The sequence below is a fragment of the Xiphophorus couchianus genome, chromosome 15 (genome assembly GCF_001444195.1).
Source record: "Xiphophorus couchianus chromosome 15, X_couchianus-1.0, whole genome shotgun sequence".
Taxonomy (NCBI): Eukaryota; Metazoa; Chordata; class Actinopteri; order Cyprinodontiformes; family Poeciliidae; genus Xiphophorus; species Xiphophorus couchianus.
In genome coordinates this window covers 20,533,200-20,550,542 of record NC_040242.1, presented here as the reverse complement: position 1 = coordinate 20,550,542, position 17,343 = coordinate 20,533,200, and the positions used below count along the sequence as shown (strand labels likewise).

The 17,343-nt window shown below is 44.4% G+C and overlaps 1 protein-coding gene across 7 annotated transcripts in view; it reads right to left on the bottom strand.

The window, feature by feature from the left end:
* Window positions 1-17,343, bottom strand: part of LOC114158903 (kinesin-like protein KIF13B) — a 36,585-nt gene that overhangs the window by 1,154 nt on the left and 18,088 nt on the right. Inside the window, exons 18-42 of one of the 7 annotated variants that reach the window (XM_028040814.1) lie at window positions 16,980-17,170; window positions 15,496-15,727; window positions 15,253-15,415; window positions 14,065-14,211; window positions 13,844-13,990; window positions 12,841-12,939; window positions 11,913-12,086; window positions 11,661-11,818; window positions 11,350-11,482; window positions 9,874-10,011; window positions 9,742-9,771; window positions 9,570-9,669; window positions 8,836-8,962; window positions 8,696-8,751; window positions 8,489-8,607; window positions 8,220-8,396; window positions 8,044-8,136; window positions 7,140-7,292; window positions 6,971-7,048; window positions 6,287-6,343; window positions 5,292-5,385; window positions 4,930-5,036; window positions 3,503-3,559; window positions 2,786-2,851; window positions 15-1,260 (exon numbers count right to left, since the gene is read on the bottom strand). In XM_028040814.1, the coding sequence (XP_027896615.1) occupies window positions 15-1,260; window positions 2,786-2,851; window positions 3,503-3,559; window positions 4,930-5,036; window positions 5,292-5,385; window positions 6,287-6,343; window positions 6,971-7,048; window positions 7,140-7,292; window positions 8,044-8,136; window positions 8,220-8,396; window positions 8,489-8,607; window positions 8,696-8,751; window positions 8,836-8,962; window positions 9,570-9,669; window positions 9,742-9,771; window positions 9,874-10,011; window positions 11,350-11,482; window positions 11,661-11,818; window positions 11,913-12,086; window positions 12,841-12,939; window positions 13,844-13,990; window positions 14,065-14,211; window positions 15,253-15,415; window positions 15,496-15,727; window positions 16,980-17,170 (4,142 nt within the window). Of the gene's footprint in view, window positions 1-14; window positions 1,261-2,785; window positions 2,852-3,502; window positions 3,560-4,758; window positions 5,046-5,291; window positions 5,386-6,286; window positions 6,344-6,970; window positions 7,049-7,139; window positions 7,293-8,043; window positions 8,137-8,219; window positions 8,397-8,488; window positions 8,608-8,695; window positions 8,752-8,835; window positions 8,963-9,569; window positions 9,670-9,741; window positions 9,772-9,873; window positions 10,012-11,349; window positions 11,483-11,660; window positions 11,819-11,912; window positions 12,087-12,840; window positions 12,940-13,843; window positions 13,991-14,064; window positions 14,212-15,252; window positions 15,416-15,495; window positions 15,728-16,979; window positions 17,171-17,343 lie in introns of those variants that run through there. The other 6 variants (XM_028040815.1, XM_028040816.1, XM_028040817.1 and 3 more) reach the window with 6 other exon arrangements.

The following is a 17,343-nucleotide window of genomic DNA, read 5'->3' as shown; positions in this document are numbered from 1 at the left end:
GTTGCGTTTCTCACCTGCCGGGACCTCCAGTTCAACTCCGACCCAGGTCCCTTCGGCAAAATCCGTGGGCCCAACGTACCGCACCGTCCCACTCTTATTGGTCCCCACAGACACAAACTCCCCTTCCTTCAACCAGTCAGGAAGAACGTCTGAAGCGACTTCGTCTCCCTCCTCTAAGTCCGAGATGCTTTCCAGGCTCTCTGCCGGCACTGAGAGGTTGAGTCCTGCCCCTAGGCTGCCTCCCCGCCCCGTATGTGCCGGTTTACCGCCTTCTTCACCCACAATCTGCTGGAAAGACTTGAGGTCTGAAGACTTGACTTTCTGAATCTTGAAGGGGTTGACTGCCGACGAACTGGACTTGGAGGGTTGGGCGGCACCGGTAGCAGCTTTGGTGGAAGACTCAGAAAGTGGTTTTGGACTGGCCTTAACTGTGTCTGAGGGTTGGATGAGGGTGCTGTTTGTACCGGAGGGTTCAGGCGGTAATTCTTGTTGGGGTGAATCTTTAGGGTTAGAGTCTTCCATAGGCTGAGCAGCAGGAGTCTGGTTTACATCTGGAGCTGGATCTTGAACACCGTCAGAAGCTGCCTGGTCTTGTTCCTGGTGCTGTGTAGCGATCGATTCTACCAGATTTTCATCTGCTTGCGTTTTACTCACGAGTAACTGATCGCGGTTATTCTCATTTATAGAAACGATGTCTGGATGTTTTGTTGGAGAACCTTCAGAAGGATCCGTTAGCTGTGATTCTTCCTGTTCGTCGTGTCGTTCTCCCAGCGAATCAGTGTGATTCTCTGAACTTTTTGATGGCTCTAGTTCAGTAGTGTCAGTAGTCGGAACTTGGTTTTGTTCAGCCTGGTTTTCTGATCGTGTTTCTGTACTTGCAGCAGCTTCTTCCAGACTCTTTGAATCAATGGACAGAGATGGATTTGTCTCTTGTTCACAGAGATCTGACTCTGGCTGAGTTTGGTCAGTACTCGAGGCGGCCGGCTCTTTGGTTAAACCCAGCTTTTCAGGCGAGAACTCCTCCCTCGCCTCGTCATCTTCCTCCCCTTCGTCTGCTAACAAACTGGGCAGGTCCCAGCTCAGCGTGTAGACGTCTGAAAGCCTCGAGGAGGACATGTTGGACAACACGTACCCGCTGGACGTGTCGCTAGCTGAGCCAGAGCTGAAGTCGTCGCAATTTGGGATGATTGGAGGTGGGAGGGGGACTGATCTGGGGACCGCCGTTTGGACATCAGCGGGAGGCGTTTCCTCAGCGGGAACCTGAATGAAAACACAACCTCATGATAGTTTCAGGCACAGTGTAATGTGCATTTGGAAATCAGGCATCTTTCAAATTTTGTTGCACTTAAACTCAAAACTGTCACCGGTCATCAATAAAAGGCATGAGAAGTTATTGGTCAAGACTTAGACCTCTCTTCCGTGTCGCCCTGGTCAACACTCCCCCCTTCCTTTAAACTGTCTCGACCTTGATGTCTTCTCCAAGGAATCAACAAAATGACTCCAAGAACCAGACAAAGAGACAAAGAAGTCACAGAACAGCGACCTCTAAAGCTCCGCAGGACTCCCTCTCCTCTGTTAAGGTCAGAATCCATGACTCAAAAATGAGAGAAGAACAAAATAACACAGCTGTCCAAATATGATAGTCTCGCCTTCACCAAAAGGACCTCTTGATAATTCCCAAGGATTTTAGAAAAATATTCTGTAAAACTTTATTTGAAGGGGTGTGCACAAGACTGACATGACACTGTCATGAACATGACATAACACCTGTCACGTTTATGACATGAAGGAGTCTTCATGAACGTTTACGACTGTTGTCATAAAGTGTCATAGCATAAATAATGACAAAGTCGCATTAAGCTCATATTAAAAGTCCATTAAAAGAGTCAACTTTGCATTAAAAGTGTCATTATTTACCAAATGACAGTTCATGACAAAAGTCGTAAACATTCATGAAGACTCCTTCTTCATGACAGGTGTTATGTTGATGACGGTGTCGTGTCAGTCTTATGCACATCCCGACAAATAAAGTGTTACCAAATATTCTGTAGAAACAAAAATGGAACCATTAGGAAGATTTACTCCTGGCCAAAAACTAAAAGCATTTCAAGAAAAGACTATTCTAACTAGCCTGAGCATTAACGGCAAGAGGGAGGGTGTGAGCTGCACGTACCCGCGCCTGATTGACAGCACCAAGACCCTCCTCCGGGCTCTGATTGGTTGTTTCTGACCGAGCGGTGTGCTTCTGCGGATGGCAGTAAGCCCACGAAGAGGAGGCAGAGGAGCTCGATTTTTATCACATGTTATTTGTCGCATGGTGTACCGTCAAGAAACGGTGAGAGTTTTAACAAATGTAAGCAAGAAACAAACAACAAAATATATAAATAAAAGTTGCATACTGCGGCTTTAAGATTGAAAAGCCTCACACATGCCTAAATTAAAATGATCCGTAGGGGATTGGGGGCCCAAAACACCAGAGTGTTGTACAAAGCTCACTGCCAGTTATCACCAACGCCTGATGACTTTTTTCCCCCCCATAATATTGGAAATCATAATTTGAAAACCGCTTGTTATTTTTTACTCGGCTTATCTGAACCGTTTAAGAAAAAACAAAGTCCAAAGGGGGGCAAATGCAGCATAAATGTTTTAACACACAAAAAGTAAAAAGTCCTGTTCAATTAAATTTGACCGATTAGACAGAAACGGTCAAATGGACGCCACATGGCTTCCCATAAACCACCTATGGAATGCAGGAATCCAGGAAGTGCCTTCCTGGCCGACTCACCGGCTGTTGATGTTTGCACATGTCCTCTTCGACGCTGGCCGACTGAACCACGATGCGTGGAAGACTCTGCGGCCGAAACAACGTCAACATGTTCATGTCTGTCCACAGAAAATCTGCTGCATTGTTTTTTGTTTTTTTTTTGTTACCCGTCAAATAAAAGCGATTATCTGCTAAGAGACGAGCGAACACACCATCATGCTCTCCGATCTAATAGCCCTCCTACATTAACAGAAAAACAAGTGGTTGAATATTTCATTTGTTCCAGTGATCAGCAGGTGGAATGTTGATGTAAGATATTCAAAGTGCAATTAGGATATTTGCTCCGTAAATCACTGATAATCACGATAAACTGGAGAATCAGTGGAGATAATTGCCTCCTAATGATAATTGTGTTTGTGTTCATTTGTCTCATTTTAGCATTCATGCTACATGCAACTCTGATCATTTGTGCACTGATTAAATCTTGGCTGCTTTGCTCTCCGACTGTTTCCCCCCTAGAATAAAAACCATAATTATATATATCTTTTTTAATATCTGGTTGTAATTTCAGGCTAATAAATCAGAGGCCCAACTGGGAGTTCAGCAGACAGGTAAAGAATCAGAGTAAGGCGGATTGGTCCGCCCTGGTCGCCGCGCCGCATGCTCCGTCCGCGGTTTGATTCAGATTAAAAGTTGTTTTGTTTTGTTTTTTGTTCGGAGCCGATGGCCGGCGTTTACGTCAGACAGCAGGTCAAAAACGTCTATCCTGCCCATCGGCGACTCGGGACGAGAAACCTGCAACGCAACGCAGAGGTCAGGCTCACCGGGACGGTTGGATGCTCTGGAACAGCATGCTGGATGTTATGTTAGTTCTGATTTATTATTATTTTTGTAGACTTTTGTTCGTTGTTATTATTATTATTTTTGGAACAGTCATTCCCTCTGGTTTTGGATGCTCTACCGCACTAAAGAGATTTATGAGAAGACGGCATCAGCGACAGACTGGAATTCTGCAGGAAGGACAAGCAGAAGACAGCTGTAATGTCTCTGATGGATCCTCCTGATTGGTTGGAATATTTGGCCAATAAAGGCGGAGTCAGGTTGAGACCATCAGTCCAGCCATAACTCGGTGATGACCTGTGTATTGTCCAGCATAGATCAGGAAGCTGAAACGTTGACCCAATTAGACGCTGTCGTTCTGTGACTGCTATATGTCAGGTAGGACATGATTATTTGGGTTAAATGTGATTAATTGATTATTTAAATGGTGGTTAACTAATTTATTAATTGATTTACTGAAAGAACTAAATATTCAGAGCAGTAATTAATCCAAAACTATGCAGACAATAGATGTATTTTGCATTTCAGATGAAAAACCTTGTTTGTCTGTAAATCTGTTCAACTCAGAATCCCCAGGTGGAATAGCTTCAGCATCACCTGGGTCAAATTCTGTAAAAATAAAAAAATCCTATTAAGAACCTTTTGTTATCCAATTAGTTCATTAAAAAAATAAAAATAAACTGCTCATCCCTACACTTTATTAAAGGTAAACAGAAAGGCCTGAGATTTTCACATGTTGACGTTAAAAGTATATTTTCAGCTGAAGAAAATATATTGCTACAAATGATCGAGCGTTTACAAAAAGAATGCTGCGTTATTGCAATTTAGGCCATAAAGTGCTTAAAAAAAAGGGAATCAAATTCTTTATCTACATTTTTTATATATTGTACAAAAAGGCTTAAGTAGTTAAATGGGAAACTATGCAGAAAGGGGCAAATTTTTATCCCATCGTCAGAATAACCAATTAATCGTCAGAATAACCGATTAATCATCATAACCAATTAATCGTCAGAATAACCAATTAATCGTCAGAATAACCAATTAATCGTCAGAATAACCAATTAATCGTCAGAATAACCAATTAATCGTCAGAATAACCGATTAATCATCAGAATAATCGTCTGTTACAGCCCAAATACAGGCAGGGAGTCTGACACAGATCCACCTCAGGCTCCAGAGACTTTGAGGCATCAATGCAATTTTTGTTGAAACAATTATGCTCTCATCTACATAAGTACTGTTTCCATAGTAACAGAACAAATGAAACTGGCTTCTGATTAGACGGGGAGATGTGTAGGGTCTGGGCCGTAATCTGAGGAGAGTACCTGCTGCGGGCCGGGCGCCGGCTCCCGCTCCTCCCTCCCCGCAGGCAGCAGGGACTTCAGCAGCTTGGGGACGGCCTTCACTGGAGAGAGATAAGACGCAGCGAAGCCTGAATGCGCTGAGGGTCAGGATGGAGAGGTCGCAGGAGCAGACGTGGAGAGGAGGAGAAGAAGAAGGGAGGTGGGAGGGGAGAGAGGAGCGAGAATGAAAGAGATAAGCTTTTTGATGCAGAGCCAAGCTGAGATCCTGAGCTACGGACAAAAAATGAAGTCGCCACCGACACACAGAGGCAGCGAAGCAGGAGGAGACGCCTCAGAGCTGCAGATGGAGCGGTTTGAGATGAGGAAGCGCTTAGCAGACGTACCCGACTCTGCATTCAGGTTCTGGGACACAGCGCCAGCCAGAGAGCGTCTGGACGGAGGGGGGTCCATTGAGAGGTCCTGGTGGCTCTCCCAGCCCTGCAGGGGGTCAAACAAAGGTCATGAGAAGGAAGGTTCAGCTGCCCAGATCTTAGAACAGTCTCTTACAGCCAGCAGACGCATAAAAAGATTACCACTGACCTGAAAATTAAAGGAAGGTTCCATGATTTTTATTCTATTTTCATGTAAAGTTTGATGTACATTCGTAGTCAGCCTCTTACACTCCGATACCCGGAAATAAAATGGAGTGCTACCACTTTCAGACAACACGTTGCTGCTTTTCTTTACCAGTGACAGGAACTCAGCCAAACACACAGTATAGTGTTGTATCAGATTCCTAAAATTATGGCCTTTGTCAAGGACAAAAGTTGTTTTTGTTGTGTTTTTTTTTTTTGGCCAAAACATTTTAAAAAAAAGAAAGAGGTAGTGATTTAAAAAAAAAAAAAAAATCACCTTTAGTTAAAAAAAAAAAAAAGATTTGGACATTATTTTATGAATAATGTCACATAAAATATCATGAAAATAACGAAGTTTGAAATTAAACAAAAAAAGATAAAAAACTGAAGTCATGAATATTTTAGTATTTAGCCATCTATATTTTGCGATGAGCTTTAATTTCACATTTTAACTCAACTCAGGTCAAATAAACACAATCACAAGGTAAAACTTTTGATTCTCTTTGGTTGTTTGTAGATTTTTGCCTCCAGTTTCTGTGATTGCAGCATTTTTTTTTTTGTTTGCAGCGTTTTTCTGCTGCATCTGTGTGTTTGTGACTTTAAGAGTTGGCAACACTCGTGCGCTCTGAACCGGTCAGCCAGAGTCATTTTCTGTACATCCCCATGTTTTCAGATTGGGATCATATGACGTTTTTCTTTTCTTTTCAGACTTTTAAGTTAATGAAGGAAATAACCGACGGGGTTAGTAGAAATGAGAATCTCACCTTGAAGTAAGTGAGCCTCTGAGTGGAGGAGGAGAGGTCCAGACTGCTGGCGGACAGCTGGTCAGACGGTTGGAATGATGGACGTTAGGAGTTAGTGACGAGGAGGTTCCAGAGAAACAACAGAGATACGGGAAGTAAAAGAGCCCAAAGGTCAGTTTATGTTTAATGTTGGTGAGCAGATCTGGACCGAGACAACAGAGCTGAGCTGAGGACGGTTACGGCCACTAAAAAATAATAACATTTCTGACTTTGTTTTCCTCTTGGAATTTGAATTCGGACTTTTTCCAGTCAGAATTCTAAGAAAAAAAAAAAAGAAAAAAGAGTCCAAATTCTGAGAAAAAATGTCTGAATTCTGAGAAGAGAAGAAGAGCGACAATTCTAACAGTGTCAGAATTCTGGCAAGTGAGAATATTTACACAAAAATCAGAATACTGAAAAAAAATTCAGAACTTTTCGAAAAATGTCAGAAAATAAAAGAAAGAATTGAGGTTAAAGTCAGAATTGTTTTTTTTCCCAGTGGCACTGATATTCTTCCATAGAGCTCCTCGTGTTTTTTTTTGTTTGTTGTTGTTTTTTAAGAGCAGAACAGAACCAAAGCCAGACTGTTGGTGAAACAGCGTATTTCTCTGCTAACACAGTTTCTGTCGGTGTAAACGCAGGCAGAGTGAATCGGGTCCGTCTTACCCGGTTTACGTTTGGCGAGCTCAGGCAGCGTCTGGCGGCTTTCCCTCTGACCGCCAGCTGTTCCTTCACAGCGACCTCCTGCTCACAGTCACACGCACACAGACACAGGGAGTTCTGGTTCATTCCAGAACACAGACTAAGCATTGGCTCTGAAGCGGTTCTGCCGGACCTGTCTGAGGCGATCCAGATTCAGGATGTTCTCCACGGCCAGAACGCTGCGCAGGTACTTCTCTATGGCCGCCTCGCTGTCGGCGGACGTCTCGTCCTCGCCGCTGGTGGCCAGCCGGGCCAGCATCTCCCTGTCCTCCGGACCGTGGATGTCCTGACAGAACCGGGACCGGACCGTCATCAGCATTCAGTCACTACTGTCTAAAACCACCGCGCTGCGAAAACACTAAATCTAACCAAGTATTTTTGCTCTAGTCTCCCGTGCAAATATCTTGGAACATTTGAAATTAGACAAAACTACAAGTAACTTTTCAGTCAACAATTCATTAATATTGATGAAAAATAACTGGCAGATTATTTCACTTATGACAAAATATTTTTCACATGAAAAAATCCCATAAATTCCTTCAGTTCATTTGAACCAAGTGAGGCTAACGCTAGGTCACTTGAGGAGTTTTGGGTAAAACATATTTACAGAAAAATGTAATTATGGTTTTTATCTTAACTGCAAAATGTACATATACATATCCTATATAGATTACAGGCTTACCTACTGCTATGAGCGCTGTTTTTGTTTCAGCTGATTGCCTTTCTTTGGGGTCTCCATGCTCCAGTTAAAGATTAATGGATTACTAAATTAGTTGATGATTATTTCATTAATCGATTAATCACAATTAATCGTTTCAGCCCTAGTTGTGAGGGGCTTGTTCAGTCAGATCTAAAGGAACTCTGGTCATGTTGTACCCGTTTCCTCATCTTTTTCATCATCATTATCTTATGTAGACCTGAGTTCTGAGTGTCATCAGCAGAAAGCTGAACTATTACATTTCATTTATTGAATCTACAGTAAAGTTAACGCGTTTCAGCTAGTTTTCAGCTGGATTTTTGCAGTTTTCGTTACTCACTCCTGGGATATTGGAGACTATTTCGAAGGTGACTCCGCAGCCAGGAATGGTGCTGCGCTGAGACATTCTCTTCAGGAAGCTTTGAGCGAAGCCCTGCCATAAAAAACACGTCTCTCATCATTCATCTCTCGGCTGAAGCAGCACTACCCAGCATGTTGGCGGGTCAGTTCCCCCACCTGCTTCCCCGTGACGTTGACGCATATGCGCTTCCTGAGGACCAGCTGCATGTGGGCCGGGTGGCTCAGCTGCACCACGGCGCGCAGCGTCAGGTAGACCCTCTGCTCCGGGGACGCCGCTCGGCTGAGCTGGGGACACTCGTGGACGGTGGAGTCCCAGGACGCCTCCAGCTTCACCTGGACCAGTCAGGAGGACAAGTTAGTAGAAAACGGGAGGGAAGATGTCAAATTTTAAATAAAAAAAAAAAAAGAGGAGGGGGTGTCTTTACCTCCGGTTCGAAGTTTTTAACAATTTGAAGTTCAAAGAAGTCGTCCTCGTCTTCACCGCTCAGCAGCGCGTCGAGACCCCCGGCAAGGGGGGCCGACAGACTGGACTGGAAGTCATCAGCTGGAAGGAGGAACAACAGGAAATGAGTGGGTTTTATTGTCCCTAGAGGTAACGGATTGGTCTGAAATATTTGACAGAACAACGTTACCGCTGAGGTCCAGGAACAGAACGGGAATGTGGGTTTCCATCCCGGGGACAGGAACCCTGAGGAACACATCCACATTTTGTGTTGTGGGGGGATTTTCTTCTGTTGTGAAAATAAAGTCATGTGAGCGACAGAGCAGCTACCTCTCCACCGGCGCTCCTGGGATGCCGCTGCCGGCTGATGGGACCAGCACAGCGTTGCGTTCCTCTGTGAGGGTCAGACGGCACTCCAGCAGCTGGGACTCCCTCTCCACGTCGTCCTCTGACTTGTCTGCAGGGACAGACAGAGGCAGAAGGAGACACTAATAGACAAACAGAGGACGCCGCTTCCTGATCTCACAAGCTGAGAAACTGGTGAATGAGGCACCTTCCAGGCCACTAGGAGGCAGTGTTTCATACCATATTTTATGAAAGAAATAGAAAAACAAGATTAATTAAAACTGACCCTTTGGTAAAAATGGTGAAGCTATTCAAATAGCATCTGAATGCTAAATACGTAGCAACAGCACAGACGTCCTGAAAGCTAACATCAGCATCCAAAGTCCATGAAGCACTGGAAACCTGAATGATGCAAAGTGCTATTATACCCAAACTGATGGTTGAACAACAGATTCAAAACAATAAATATCTTTGCTGTTGAGCTCAGGTCTATTTACTTTACAGTTTAGCAGCAAAAAGGATTCTTAAATCGAAAGTCGTGCTCATTTTGTCAATGTATAATTTGATTAAAAATGCGACTAATAAATTACAGACCCAGAAATGAACTCATGTAAACATTTTAACGGAGTCCCACCACCAGTTTTGATCAAAATGGAGTCGAGTCGAGAGAAAAACTCTGATCGTCTCGTCAGTCTGCGGTCGCCTGCGGCTGCTTCTACCTGGTTTAGTGACGATCTTCTGCAGCTGCTGGTCCAGGCACTCCTGCCTCTCGGTGAGTGTGATCAGCCACTGCTCCCTCATCCTCTCCAGGTCCACCTCCTGCACACACGGACACACGCATCAGCCGGAAGGAAACACGTTTTCCACCTGTTCTGACAGATAAGCACTCACGTGATAGCTGTCCATGTCTTCGCCTCCGTCCTGAAGATTTAATGGTGTTTAAAGAGAAATGTTAGCGACAAACCGGGGTGTAGATATTACTGTTAAGAGGTAACTAGTGAGGGTTTAGGGCGGGGTTCTCACCGGATGGGGGTTGTTCTTGGAGATCTGGCGAACTTTGACGTCCCCGAGTGACACAGAAACGATGGAGGCCACGATGAGAGGCATGGTGCCCGAGTCCGGCACCGGCCGCACCTCCACCCGGACCCGGTGAGACTGACCCTGAAGGCGGAGAACGTTCACAGACTACAGTGAGAACGTGATTAAAGGTTGACGTAACTCACATCATTCAAGTATCTTCAAACAGTCATTATGGATTATACCCCACATCAACACGTCCTGGATGATAGACTCAGTTGCTGGCAAGCACTGCTAAATCGCCTCATTTGCTTTTGCTCCTCTTTAAATTTCTGCTGCATGGTTAGAAAGCCACACAGAAAGAGGTTGAAGACGGGGATATGATGGTTTGAACTTCCTCCTTCTCTTTCTGCTCTTTTGTCCTCCTCTTCATCCATGAAGCTTCCTTTTCAACTTCCCTTGGGTTTGAGGTCATGGTTCGGGGATTATTTGAGCTTTGCAGATGCTAATCAGCTGATTTCAGTTGTAAAAACCATGTCTTGTTGACATGGTCATGCATCGTAACAACTGGTTGAAAATAAAAGCAGTAGCAGCAGACGTCCTTCCAGCTTAGCAGCATCCAAAACCAGAGCGGATAATTGTCCAAACTTCTAACGCCTCAACCGGAAGAATGATGAACAAAATTCCACTAAGTGCGTTTTCACATCCAATAGACCAAAATTGAACATTTGTTCTATTTTCAGCTGGTGTGGTTTGTTTTCACACTACACTGTGTCAAACAAACCATAGCCTTTGAAAATTATGTTCCCTTCTTTGCCTGTGGGGGCGCCGCACCAAGAACCACTGAAGAAAACAACATGAAAACCTGTGAAGAAGACACTGAGCACAACTTCCTTCTTCAAGAAATGTAAGCAAAATTGGAATGGCGTCAGATTTTAGTGGATGGAGGATTTCTCTTTTGTCTTTGGTAAATAGTGCTAGACTCACAGGTTTGTTTGGGTTGTTTTTACCCAGAATGCCCTGTGCTATAGTCCACTTCCTGCTTTTAGAGCAGTCTCTGATCCGTTTGGCATTCACATAAGGATTCAAACTACACAGGAGTTCACTACAACTGAACAGAGACCATGGCTTTTGGGCGGACCAAACTTTATTTTTGATCAGCATCAGCGTTCGACTGATTCACACCTCCCCAAACGAACCAGACTTTCTAGGCAAACGGACTGGAGACGGATTAAAGCGCACTAAACTGGGCTGGTGTGAACCAATAAGAGCTAATGTAACAAAGCTACGGCAACATGACGCCACCATGAACAATTGTGCTCACAAAAAAACACACTCATTCACCGATTGGTGGACGAGTTTGGACTCAGAGAAATTGATACGTAGTAGGGGAAAGTCAACAAGACAGCTACTCTAAACTCCACAGTTAATGCAAAGAGAACAAACTGTCTAATCTAACATTGAACTGCTACACTGCATCACCTGTTTGAGCTGGAAGACTCCGCCGGTGCGGACGTCCTTGGCAGGAAGAACCTCTACGGCGGTGAAGTCTCCCGCCTCGTTCAGCTCCATCAGCTGCACCCACAGCTCCAGCCGCCGGGTCACCTCGCTCCACCTACGGTACAGCAGGTCATCAGGGCACTGCTTGACATTGTTCTGATTCTGACAGATGTGAGGAGATTTTAGGGGAAACACTCTACTGGAACTTGAGGTTTGGTACATAGCTCAAACAAGTATATTCTCCGTTTCTGCCCTGTTAGGGTGGGGTGTGTAGGCAGTTTGTGTGTTACAACCTCTCTCTGAGGGATCTGGTCTTGGCTTGAATCACTCCCAGGTCCCACAGCGCCAGGTTCCTGCGGTGGTTGACCTGCTTGTGGCCATAAACCTCAATGGCTACCACGCCGTCAGCCAGGAACTCCAGCAAGTCCTCGGATGCTGGAACAGATAACTCCTGAACACAGAACAACAAAACGGTCGCCGTGTTTTTTCCTCTTAGCTACGGCTCTCTCCGTCTCAATTTCTCAATTTTCTGCATCGTTCATCACCTTGGTGCTGTCAAAAACCACGGTGCACTGCGGGTCTTTGGAAGCGGACAACGAGCCGGATGACCCCACCTCTGGAGCGGTGAACACCGGCTCCTCCAGCCCCCAGAAGTGATAGTGGCAAAAGACGAAGTTGGACAGGTGGCGAGGGAGGCCGGTGGCCTGGAGGATTTTCACCTGAGAGAGACACGACTCATTACTTAGAGGAAGACACAACACATCAGTCTGACAGAGCTTCAGAGAAGGATGTATGAACTAACGAGTGATGGGACGCAATTAAAACCTTAAATTGAGTTAAATGCAGGGTCTGTTATCAATTAATTGCATTTAACAAAGAAAACAAATAGACAGAATAAGCAAAATTTTCAATTAAAATCCCCTTTTTTGCTGCTAAATTATTGAATAAGTTCTGAGCTCAAAAACTAAAGTATTTTGCTGTCCCCAATGCGGCAAGATGACATTGATGACTGATACATATTTAGCCTTGAGATGCTATTTTAGGCTTGATTAGCTTCTCTGCTAGGCTAACGCCTTCTAGCACAGCTTGAACACAACAATAGCCTTTTCCGGCATCCAATCAGATCGGTCTTTGAAACTAACAATTACCCCCAGTGGGCCAAAAGAAGAGACTTTGTCATCCATTGCTGTGAGCAAATGTTGCTTGTGCACCAGATTTATGGGTGTACCAGAAACAAGTGAACATGAAGGTTCCAGCCGGAATCTTTGTATGTTGAAAAAAAAAAAAGGGGATTTTGTTACAATTCTTAATAGGTTAAAAATCTATGGACAAGGGAGTAAGAAAATGGATGGATGGATGAATTTAACATTAATATGTGTTACAGTCCTAACAATAATGGATTGTACTAATCTGTTAATATAGAGGTGAATAAACAGGAAGCCAGTACGAGGTGTAAATTTGCCTTCGTCTCACCACACAGTCCAGTTTGCGCTCCTGAAGCTCCCCGTTCTGCTCGGTGTCCTCAGAGCTCTCTGTACCTCGCCTCACTTCCACATGCAGACGCCCAGCCACCTCACAAATACAGATGCACACATAGCAGCTGACTATAGTTCATCTTATATCTCCATTAGTACATTTACATATGAAGTTTTTCGATAAATACTTTTTTTTTTACCCCTTTTTTTGTGTATTTTTGTGGGCTCTAGTGTCCCTTATATGACAGTGGGCTGACAGGAAACGGGGAAGGAGAGGAGGGAAGACATGAGGCAAATGTCGTCGGGTCCGGGAGTCGAACCCGCGACAGCCGCGTCAAGGACTGAAGGCCTCCAAATACGGGTCGCGCTAACCGCTACGCCACCACGGCACGCCCCCAATAAATACTTTATTTTTTAACAAGAAAATTCAACACGACTATCTGTATTGGGAGGTGGAATCCTGTCGATATTGTAGGAGGGTTGTTTTAAAGTTCACCAGAAGAAGAAAAAAACTGAGGAAACTCCAGTTGGTTGATACTAAAGTTGTTTCCAAGCAGCTTAGTCTTTGTTCATTCTCCTTGCACAGGTGCACTACCATATTCTTACCACTAGGAGGCAGTCTCAGGAATGAGTGACACAAATAGACCTTTTCCATCTTGTTTAGTTAATTCCTATGATTACTCTGTTCAGAGAGCATAGTATAGACCTGTTCTGTTTTGCTGTTAACCCCAGTGGTACGATATCATGTACATATTATCTGCTTTTACCATTTGATACAATGCAAAACTATCGGCATTTACTGAGTAAAACTTGAACTGCAAAGTTTTGTGGAAAACAGCAGAATGTCTTCATTTACAAACATTCCTCATTGTGATAAACCCAGAACAATCAACTGTCCGATACCAATTTTGAAAAAGTTAAAAGGAACAAAAACCAAACCAACAGCATGAAGTATTTGAGTTTGTAGAGCCTCATTTTGAAAGACCATAAACCTTGAATACCTCTCCTTTCTGGTTGATGATGGGCACTGCGTACTGCAGCTTGACGTCATGGAACAAGCAGGCCAGAAAAACGTTGGCCACCCCGATCAGACTGTGGTTCTCCTGCTCGTCAAAGAACGGGTCGGTGCGCTTAAAGTAGTGCATCATCTGAACCAGAGAGACGAGGTTAGGACATGATGAGGACACGCGCTAATGTTTTCATTCCTCTGTCCTGTACTCACAGGACTGTCCTCGTCGAGTCCCTTCCACTCCTGGTAGAGGTCCCTCATGTCCACCAGCCGGTTCTCCAGCTTCTCCAGAGCCCAGATCTGCTTCCCTTTGGCCTTCCTGCGGACCTGGATGGCCGGCTCGCTCAGCACCGCGTCCCGCTGCACAGGGACAGGAACCACACTCACTGATGGAATATTTATTCTCATTTATATATGTTGGAAAAAATATCTGAAAAATAATTGTGTTTCTCCTGGGGCCGCAATTAACGATTATTTTAGGTATTGATTAATCTATCGATTATTCGAACTGTTAATCAGAGAAGAAAATTGCCACATTCTGACAATTTTCCATTTAAGCTTTTCTTACACAATACTAGAAATACATCAAAGGATGCAAATAAACAAATAATTCAATTATTTTTTTAAATAAGAAACATTTACTCGCCTCAATTAAGTAAAAGCATTCTATTAGTGAACATCACAATGATTCATCTTCAGCTAAAAAAAAAATCATCCTAACAACGTGAAACTCTCAGGCCTTTCTGCTCGACTTATCAATTCAGTGTAGGGCCGATGTGTTGATTATTTTTTCAATTTAGTTAATAATTGGATAGCAAAAGTTGCTTTGTTTTAAACAGAATTTGGACCAGGTGAAGCAAAAACGTCACTTCAGTAATTCTGTGTAAAACAGATTTACAGACAAAGGGTATTTTATATCTTAAATGCAAATTGTATACATTTTTAGTCCAGTTTTGGTTTAATTATTGGTCTGAGTAAGTTTTTCTTTGCAGCAAGTGGCCTTTTTTTGAGTCTGTATATTCCCATTAATGAGTATTTAATTACTAAACCAGTTAACAATTATTCAATAATCGATTCATTGCAATTACCGTAATCTGATTGATCATTTCAACCCACGTTTTTCCTGTTTGGATGTTATCCTGCATCTTTGTTCAGATGGAAGATTAATCTGGACTCCACCAGCAGATGGAGCTACTAAAAAACGCAGCAAAGGATGTCCACCACCCTGAGTTTGGTTTCCATGGTAACACGTGGCAGCCCTAGCAAACGGTTGGTCGTTTCCGCTAGCCGTTTTGCATTAAATCTGACCAGAAATGATGACCATAAGACTTTTTTTCCCACTAATCTAACCCAGATAACCAGAAACCTGCTGGTTGTCGCTCTCAGAAACAAACAGGTTACCTTCCTGTTAGCGTCCAGGTTGGCGGCAGGGATCTGCAGAGTCACCAGGTACTCCGTCCTCTTGTTGAGCTCTTCAGCAATGAAGCTGGCCTCCTGAGCCAACAGCTTGGCCCGAACTATCTGCTCCCTGAGGCGCCGCAGGCTGCGGGTCATCATCGCTTCTCTGCACCACAAACACCAACGAGTTCAACGGATCGTCTGGGCAGTCCATCCGTCCGAGCTACGATTTGACTCGCGTGTCACCTGTCCTCGCTCCATCGCCGCATTCGTTTGTGAGGTCCCGATGACGTCCCGGCGGCGGTGGCGCCGACCGTGAGGGACGACGTGTCCGAGAAGTGGGAGGGTCTCTCCGGCGTGAGCCGCTGGCGGAGCTGTTGCAGCTCCTGCTCGTACATCAGCCTCTGGCGCTCCAGAGCGCAGCGCTTCTCCTCCTCGTGCTGCCTCTCCAGGGTCTGCAGCACCGACTGCAAGGGGTCTGGAGAGGAGGAGCAGAAGGAGCAGGAGGAGTCGCATTAGCCAGATCAGAAGAAAAATGAGAAAGACTGACAGCAAAAGCAAAAACTTTCTGCATCAATTCAGATGCAGAAACTGAATTGATGCAGTTTCAATTCCTCAAGAAAACTAATCCTGGTGGTAGGGGGCGCTCTAGTAGACCACCACAGTGGGCACACTGTGGTTTTATGTTAAAAACATTTTTTTTAAGTTGACGAGAAACGTAAAAATATGACTAGATAATTACATGCTAATGGAAGACATTATTGACAATACTTAAATAAAAAAAATACAAGTATAAATTTTTGCACTTCAGTTAAATTTTGAGTCATCAGCCAGTGGATCCTAAAACAAGTTACGTAATGCCAGTCACATTTAAAAATGAAAAACAAAATATGACTTAATGAACAATGATGAGCAAACATCTTTGTATGCTTTACTAAATATTCTTAGGTAAAAAAAATTCTGGGATGCATTTCAGGGTTTTCCCCAGTACATTATAAGCCTGGCGGGCTACCAGGCTTTACTTGCCAGCCCCACCAGACTAGGTGTCATTTGTTTATTTTAAGTCGGATTTTTATACACCAGTGCCTGTAAAGACGGATTAAGATAGGTTGATAGTTGACGCATTGAACTGGACATGAAAGGGTGCACGCTAGTTGCGCCATACCTGCCTGTCGGCCTCACGTACCATTATTTATAAATTATGATGCCTGCTCATGCGCCTCAGATTTTTTGTAACTTTTAACATTTAACACAAAAACCTGGGCTGGGCTGCACTATCGCCCCTTTAGAAACTCTGTATTAAGTTTCCTTGTGTTTTCCTAAAGCCATCCGTTTTGTTTAGTAACATGTTTTGTTTTGCTGGTTGTGATTGGTTGTTATTTATCCAAGTGAATGCAGTAAAGCCTGGTGATCCACCAGGATCACCTGCTCATTTATGCAACAGTGACCCTACTCTCAGCTGGGCGATCATCCTAAAAGGCTCCAGGTCTAATATTTCACAGCGTTCTTCACACACAACACAGCTACCGGAAGCTTAAAACAGGTATGGGTCGGTATTGTGTTGAATCTGCCGTCCATTCTGGAACTGTTTGGGCTCTAAATATTTACTCTCTCGCTTCCTTGAGGATTTTCAGTGCCTCATTCCAGGACAGATATCATTTAAACGAGCCAGAAAGGACAGAGAAAAGACGTTTCCTGCTGCAGGGCCTTTGTTGATTGGCGTTACTCACCGTTTGTGCCCATCCCCTTCATCATGACCTCCGTCTGAGCAAACTCGTATCCGAAGCTCAGCTCGCTGGAGACGTCACTGAGCGCGTCTGTGTCCACCTCCAGGTGGTCGGCGCTCAGACACTTCTTCATGGCGGCTCCACCGCCCTCGTCCTCGCCCGCCGCTCGCCCTCTGTGTCTGGGCAGGTTGATCCTGCGTGCAGGTTGGTTGAGAGACACAGTGCGAGTGACAGAAAGAGGAAGTTTTAAAATGGGAAGAGTTGGTCTGTTCTAAAACAGGTTTGTTGCTCTTCAGCAGGAGCCTACAACCGACACGTCGTCCACAAACATCAACAAGAGGTACGAGACAAAATTAACCCAAACGGC